Here is an 8,598-nt window from a genome sequence, read left to right as displayed (position 1 = left end):
CGAAGAGAGGGGAAAAAAAGGGATTGAACAAACTTATAATCATAAAATAAAAATAAAAAAAGCACAAAGAGAAAGCAAAAAGAGGACGAAAAATAAGTAACAGAGAGAAAATTAAGGGGAAAATATCGGTCAATCTCTGATGGAAACTAGAAAAGCCTTAATAAACAAGTGAGAAAATTCAAAAGGGAAGCTTTCCTTGGAAGTTGACCATTTTAAGGTTCAAACTAGTCAACCTCCTTATAAAACGCTCTGAATCCAGTTTTTTCCCTCCAAGTCTTTCTTTTCGTATTTAAAAGGTTTTCATCTTTCTTAATACTATTGTTATGGTTATCGTCATGTTCGATTCCTCTCCCTCACCTTAAAGAAACTTAACTCATCTATTGACAAATATATGTCCACATTCAATGCAGGTTATTAATAAAGATGCATTTGTTATATTATAAGTGCCAAATGATCTACAGATTCTTGATTTTGGCATATATATATAAGTGCTGGGAGTCAACATGAATTCATAGGCAATGTCTAGCATCTGAAACCAGGAAAATAAAATTAGAATTTTCTATCTGTTTTGTGGCAATTTGTGAAACATGTATGGTCTTTTCTTATTTACATCTTATGTTTAGTTCAAAAAGGGAAGTAAGGGAAAGGAAAGCAGGGAATGGTTGAAATCAGAATTTCCTATTATAATATGGAATTATAAGTGCAGCTGAAATGAGAAGTGAAATCATCTGACTCTTTGCATATATACACCTATTACTGCTCGTTGTTAAACGATTAACTGGTATATCTGAACATGATGAAAATCACAAAAGCAACCGATATCTAAACTGCACGATCGAGCGCAGACAATGCATGCCAAAGGCCGAACATAGAGATCACTAAACCTACTTCACAATTTCTCAAGCTATGAATTAATGGCAATCACTAGTGTCCATTCCTAAAAATCAATTTTTTAATCTCTTAGTCCTTTTAGTCCTCATGATCGAGTTGGGCAGTCCTCCTTTAACTCGTCCTAATAAACGAGCTTCTCCATCAAAGAAACAAGGTTTTACTTGCCTTGCATCCATCTCCAAGGTCTACAATATTAAAAAAACCTAGACTTTTTTTCAATTGGTATGCTCGGAATTCATTGAAAACGCAATATATAAATTTTGAAGAAGATTGGAGGTGTTGAACTGGTTTGGAGTCTAAATTCGTAGTTAAAATCGAGTCTAAAAATTTCTCTTTTGTCTCACATAGGTATATATGGATATATAGAGGATACACAAAGAATACAAATTTGATACATACGGAATACATGAATGATACACTCGAGATACACATCATCTTATTCTATATTCATTTTCTACTTCGAATTTGGCTCAAATTTCAATTCAAGCCACCTCAAATCTCCCCAAAATTAAGATTTAAACTTCTTAAGATGTTCTTAATCTATTCCAACAACACTCATTCAAAATAAATTTTAATTTTTGTAAATCGAAATTTTCAAACCAAGCTTAAGCGATTCAATTGCTTCCAATAGCATTTTCAGTTTAATTCTTCAATTCAATCTGACAAACTAATATTTAACAATGATTTCTTGATCAAATACACAATTTATATTCACTTTTGTCTCTATTTAATATCATAGTACAGGAAAACAAACAATCAAACTTTAGAGAGATAGCAAGGCTTGATCCTTTCCGATACGAATTCGTTGGTCAAAAAAGGACATACGTGGATATTTGATATTTTATTCTATTGCCATATAATTATATTTTTGTGCAATGAATTTAGTAACATATCTGATTAACATCAGGCCGAGAAAGGGAATAATTAGTGATAAAGCTAAAAGAAGCGGCTGAATTGAGAATGGGAGAAAAAGAACCACATGCTTTAGTTTTTCTGAAATCCTAATTTGATGTTAAAGATAAATTATTTGGTATTGTAGTGAAGAGGGGACACAACATCAGGTAAACTACGTGAGGAAGAAAAGGGGAGAGGAAGGAGATAGACTAAAAAGAGAGAGAAGCATACAAATAACCAGTTGGGCTAATATCGGTAATATTACTGTATGTTTGCTTTAAAAGGCCAAAATATGTACTTTCCTCTTTTATTATTCACCTATAGTACGTGAACTGCAGATTCCATAGTGGTTTTTGCATTACAATTGTTATTGAAAGACTTGCATTAGTTATTACTCGTTTATGAAATTTTTCTTTAAGAAAGTGATTTTGCAGTTCTTGCTCGTAAGGTCACATTTTCAGCAAAGAATATCTATATACGTAAATGGGCAAGACAAGACATGTCTCTACCTATAGTATCGAGAAAAATGGAAAAGAAAAACTTTTTGCTCATCAACTTACATTCAACATCGCTTTAATTTCTCAAGAAAAACAAACACTCAAGAATGGTTTGGAACTAGTATTATTATACTGCAGATGATTTTTAATAACAAGCAAAAGAAACTACTCTTTTCTTTCGAAGGATTCTTGAGGCGAAAATAAGACTGTTAAGTTAGTGCCCAATGTATAATAGCAATCAAAAAAAGATGCAGAGTAACTATAACAAAAAACAGCCCTTTTCTCCCTTGGAAGTTGGAAAGCTTGCAAAATGTTTATACCCAAGCGAAAAAACGGCTTAATCCTTCTAACCGAGCAGCTGATTACATACTACTTCTAGCCCTTGTAGATCAAAAGTATGCATTTTGTTGATATTATATTTTCTAAAGCTTCTGCATCAAGTCTGATACTCAAGCTTACATGTGGTGGTTGTTCCTTTTCAGTCTGTCAGGCGTAGATCGTTCTTGTTTTTTATCATTGTTTCCCTTGCTGACTCTTCTTGATCATCATCATGGCATTCTTCCCCCTTCAAATCTTTGTTATCGTCACTTTGAGAAGTTGAAAGAGTATCCGCAAACTCAGCACATGGCGATATACTCTTTCCAGAAGGTGAATCCGCAGAGCTTAAGTCTTTCTGGTCACTCCGCAGTCGAGTTTTGACAAGGTAATGTGCCACAGATTTGTAACCAAGACGAACTACCTGGAAACATGTGTATTTTCTTAGGAATCTCTTCTTTCTTTTTTTGATAAGTATGTCACAGCATTCTCAGACCCCACTATGTGGAATTATACTGGGTATGTTGTTGTATGTCACAGCATTGAATGCTTCAACCCCTTAAATCCACTCCCCCTAAACGCAAACTTATTTATATACAGAGAGAGAATCCTTTGTGATTATCAGGCAAGATATCTGCCTTCCCAGTGAAATGAATGAATTCAGAATAAAAGGCCAATGAAGGTCACCTTTCTATAAATAGAACCAGTTGGTGCATACCCCTTGTCGCGCCTGCATCGACTGCAATTACAGATTCCTCGGCAGACAGGGCAAATCCAGTTTGGATTTTCACTTGCTTCAATGACATTCTCCCCGTACCTACATAATTTAAAGCTCAAATGATTAGATCCGCAAACATTTTAATAACTTATTAACCAAAAAATGTCCCAGAAAATGGGGGACAAATCATCCACTGTGAAAGACAGCTATTCTTGCTTGTGTTCTTAGTATCATTGGGAATGTATTGGCAGCACCTCCTCATATGTATGCTTCCAAAAGGAAATTCCATTTTATTTTGTCAAAGACAGTAAACAGGCTTAAGTTTAAAAATCTATGGGAGGAAAAAATACTGTAGGCATTAAGGGGCCGTTTGGTACATGGGATAAGAGGATTTCATTCATTATCACCTCATGCACAGGCAATCTCCACAGAACTGTCCTTGAACCAGCTTGCACTTGCTGCACTCAGTGTGTTGACCAAGAGTTTTCTGCCTGCAATTGTATCAAGTATCTCTAGGTTACAAATTAATATCAAGCAATAAAACGAAACAAGAGAAAGTTAGACAGATTCCAGTTGATTGTACAAAGAAGGATGTTATCCTGGAGTTGGCAGCGGAGCTTATTATTATATAAAATTCTAATTGCTGATGGTAAAAGCGAATGCAGAATCAAAGTAACTCTGCAATAATGACGGGTGTCAATGTCATGAACAAAATGGTTTCTGCTCTAAATGAATACAACGCATTTGGATATCAAAAAATTAAGGAGATGTGCAAGCATGTGTGCTACAGATTGCACAGCCGTAAGTAGATATATAATCTCAGAGTTCTACCGCAATATTCAAGCCAGAAGTTCATAAACGATGTTATTCACTCTTTAATAAACCATAGGCTTTAAGTTAGCTTCCACATTGGCAAGAAAAATGTCAGTTATTCATACTAAATGGAGAAGAGATATTTTGATCAGACAAGACAGGTTTGGTCATCTTTGAATTGAGATTCATATCAAGAATTATCCGGTGATCAACTTTTACCTGGAAAACTTTCACGAACTTACTATTAGACATTAGTTGAATAAAATCTCCATCCTAAATGTTTTCAGCTTCTCATACAATGTTGGCTCTTATGATTGTCAGCAGACAATGATTTACTTTTGGAAGCATACGAGAACATCTTATAGAACTATTTAAAAGATACACCATCAGATGCAATTTTCAAGACTAGCACGTTGCGCCATACAAAAAAATACCACTAAATGCCAATTACATTTCTAAAGTTAAGATGCAAACTTCTTTCTATTGGTTTAAATATCACATGCAACAAGATGCTTTAAGAATATCACTGAAGGATGAAGACTGCTGACTTAGGTTATCGCCCATATGAATATAAATAAATTCTCAGCCTTATATAAGAATCGTGATGTTTCATATCAAGACTTAAGTTCATAATTCAAATTTAACATACTATGAAATACCACTTTTAGGAGTTGAAAAGGCATTTAATTATCAGTGTTCAAATTCTTTTACAAGAACAAAGATAAGGAGTACTAAACAAACCAAACATAGCAATAAGATGCTAACTCTTCTTTTTTTTTTCCTGAAGCACTATTTCCACGCTTTTATATTCGTTCACGCACTAATTCAAACTTCGAATTATCTTCTGCAAAATCGTATCACTCCTTCAAATACATCAAAGATGCAAATTTTTTCTATAGATAGCATAGAACAGTACCTTTGGAAAGAAATAAGCAAAAAAGCAACAAAAAACAGATAGTGAGAACAAATGTTTAGACCTGCACTGATGGCATGACTTGCCATTACCAGGATCATATATGCGCTGGCCATCTTCATCATAGCCGTCAACATAAAGAGTCCACGCATTCTGGCAATCACCTAAAAGCTTTTCTTGTTCCTCTGTGTAGAATTCGGGGTTTTCACCTTCTGCTATGTTAATCTCCACATCCTCTGTTGACGTCTTCTCTGTCTTGGGAATCCTATGTTCATTGTAACTAACTGGAGCCTTATCCTTCAACCTAAAAACATTTAAACATCATTCAATAAACAATATTGTTTCAGGATTGGGAAAAGAGAGACCAAGAAAGGTTCTACTGGATGGAAAATCAACACCCTCTAACACAAGAAAACACCAAATGAGATATTGAACACAAACTAATATCTCCACTTTAATCAGGTCTCATTAGCAAAACCTTATTCCTTAAGCTGTGTTTAGTGTGGCATAATTATTTTTCACCAGTTGGTTGGTTAAAGCTGTTTTCAACCGCAAGAAAATGGCAAAAGGTACACATTTTTCAACCAGTTTCTTTTCACCAACACATAAAAATTGTCACCAACTTTTGATACTCCAAACTGTCACCAGCATCTATGTTCGTAACACATTTCTCACCTTGTGGAGGTAAGATTTGTTATCTACTTTTATTCAGAGTCAAATACCATAATATCTATAAACAAACATTTTTTCTGCATAACTTTTCTTATTAAAAAGAATTGATGTCCAGAAGTGGAACTAGGAAGCTTATGGGTTTTAAATTAATAACTTACATATATTTAATGGATTTTTAAGACAAATACAACAAGATACGGGGTTGGCTGAACACGCACCTGGCACTCTAGCTCCCCCCTAATTATGTCAAACATAACACAATAGGAACCAGAACATTCTTATCTCTCCTACTTTTTGGAGAATCATAAAGAAGAACGGAAAACCCCGAAAATGGTGATGTAAAATGTAAAAGGCTAAGTAGAGAAAAACGCCATAGAATAAAGTCCAGATAGACATAGAAACAACGAAATGCAAAGCAACAGATTTAATTAGTTTTGGGGAGAAAGAAAGTTTTAATTGGATGTAACCTAAAAGAGCGGCGAGGTGGGTCAGGTGACAATGGCTGACAGTTGCTTCGGGGAGTGAGTTTCGGTGGTGGTTTCTTTAAAGGGGCATTTGCAGTGTTGATCTTCTTGGAAAGTTCGAGAATGCCCAGTTTCTGCATTCTCTCCTTGTTCTCTCTGATTCTCTCCGCTCTTTGCTTCTCATACTCTGCTGCTCCATCATTGACGTTGTTGGAACCTTGTTCTTCTACTTCTTTGGCTGCCCCTCTCGCCTTCACCATTGTTAGCGGTTTTGGGTCTTACCCTTTTTGTGTGACTGAGTGAAGTATGGGATGGGGTGTGAGAGAGAAAGAGGGTTTTTTTTTTTTGTCTTGTCTTGGACCAAAGAAGAGGGAACGATGGGAACAGTGATCGGCGAATGGTTAAATAGCACGCCTGCATCTGTTATAGATAACAGCTCAGCATGGCGCGTCATTTCAAAAATATTTGCATTGCTCCCTCCATTTTGAATTTCCTTTTCTTGTCTTTTCCCTTTTGGAGCAAAGGAGGGAAAAGGTAGAGTCCGAAACTAAAGTAACATGAAAAATTAGCAAAAGAACCAAAATACTATGTGAATTACTAGTAATGAAACAATCTCATGGCATGTATTATCCGTTTTAGACCTGGGTTTACACAGATTTATCTTTCGGGCTATGCCATATCGAGCTTCAAAAGTACACATATCATGTGAACTTGTGTAATGCCTTATAAAGCTCTTAGATTTTTTCCATTACTGTACTGAGGGAGATTCGACTCCAATACCATATTTGTTATGAACCAAGCCCATGGCATGTATTATCGCTCTAGGCTTAAGCCCGCATGGATCTTTATTTCAGGCTACTCCATCGAGCCCTAAAAGCGCGCTTACCATGTGAACTTGTGTCATGCCTTATAAAGTTCTTCAGTTTCCTCTGCCATTCCGATGTGGGATTCGCCTAAGGTGACATGTGCACCCTTTTTCAGAAGCTCGCCAGCCTAGAAGCCTGACAATCCTGCATGACCTGCCCTAATCAACTCGCTCTCTTTCATGGGCATCAAATTCAACCCCCCACCCCACCCTTGGGATTCGCCATCCTCGCTTAGGTTTGCGCCACTACCTTATCAAAGATGTGGGATTCGCATTAAACTTAGTTGGCCGCTAAGGTTTGCCCCATACCGTACTGAGAGAGATTCGACTTTGATACCATATTTGTCATTAACCAAGCTCATGGCACATATTGTCCACTTTAGGCCTAGGCCCGTATGAATTTGTCTTTCAGGGTACGCTACCTCAAGCCCCAAAAGCGCGCGTACCATGTGAACTTGTGTCATGCCTTATAAAAAATTTTACTTTTCTCTTCTATTCTCATGTGCGATTCGCCTAAGGTGACATGTGCAACTATTCTTCAGAACCTCGCCAGCCTGCAAGGTCCTACTTGACCCGCCCTCATTAACTCGCCTTCTGTCATGGGCATCACATTCACCCTCTTCCTCGCCCCTCCCCCCTCCCCCCGAGAACATCCGTCCTCGAATGTAAAGGTGTGTACGAGGGAGTTAACTATTATAAACTATTGAATTTTTTTATAGAAGCTCTAACTATACCAAACTTGCACGTAGCTCAAAAAATATACTGTATGCCACATGGCCAAATCATACGAGTATAATATAACATTGGCCCCACATGACCATCAACAAATCAATATAATCATAACCATGTTAGAACTCACCTTGTAACATTTCTCTCAGCTCTGACCATCATCTACGGTCTAAAATAAGTGAGGATACTTCTTCCTCGTTGCTTCCTCTGCCTCCCACGTCTTTTCTTCTCGATTTTTGTTTTTCCATAACATTTTTATGGAGGCTACCTCTTTGGTTCTCAACTTACGAACTTGTCGATCACGATCCAAGCCTATGGCACGTATTGTCTGCTTTGGGCCTAGACCCGCACAAATTTGTCTTTCTGGGCTACGCCACCTCGATCTCCAAAAGTGCGTGTACCACGTGAACTTGTGTCATGCCTTATAAAGCTCTTCACATTCTTCTCTCATTATGATGTGGGATTCGCCTAAGGTGATATGTGCACCCCTTCTTCAAAAGCTTGTCAGCCTAGAAGCCTGCAAGTCCTGCTTGACCCGCCCTTATCAGTCCTCCGTCAGGAGCATCACATTCACCCCCTCCTTGGGACTCAACGTCCTCACTGAGGTTCGCCCCACCAACGTGTTGAGGGAGATTCAGCTCTGATATCATATTTTTCATGACCCAAGCCATGGCACGTGTTATCCGCTTTGGGTCTAGGCCCCCACAGATTTATGTTTCTGGGATATGCTACCTTGACCCCCAAAAGCGCGCGTACTATGTGAACTTGTGTCATGCGTTATAAAGCTATTCACTTTCTCTCTCATTCCGATGTAGAATTCGCCTAAG

The 8,598-nt window shown here is 37.4% G+C and overlaps 1 protein-coding gene across 1 annotated transcript; it reads right to left on the bottom strand.

The window, feature by feature from the left end:
* Positions 1–2,485: 2,485 nt before the first annotated feature.
* Positions 2,486–6,565, bottom strand: LOC104090899 (uncharacterized). The gene is made up of 5 exons (XM_009596095.4): positions 6,181–6,565; positions 5,106–5,345; positions 3,723–3,806; positions 3,285–3,414; positions 2,486–3,021 (listed from the first exon to the last, which is right to left on the bottom strand). Exons 1-5 carry the CDS (start codon positions 6,435–6,437, stop codon positions 2,761–2,763), a joined length of 972 nt encoding a protein of 323 aa, XP_009594390.1. The 5' UTR covers positions 6,438–6,565; the 3' UTR covers positions 2,486–2,760.
* Positions 6,566–8,598: the final 2,033 nt, after the last annotated feature.

The sequence above is a fragment of the Nicotiana tomentosiformis genome, chromosome 4, assembly GCF_000390325.3.
Source record: "Nicotiana tomentosiformis chromosome 4, ASM39032v3, whole genome shotgun sequence".
In the NCBI taxonomy this organism is placed as follows: domain Eukaryota; kingdom Viridiplantae; phylum Streptophyta; class Magnoliopsida; order Solanales; family Solanaceae; genus Nicotiana; species Nicotiana tomentosiformis.
This window is presented reverse-complemented; position numbering and strand designations above follow the sequence as displayed.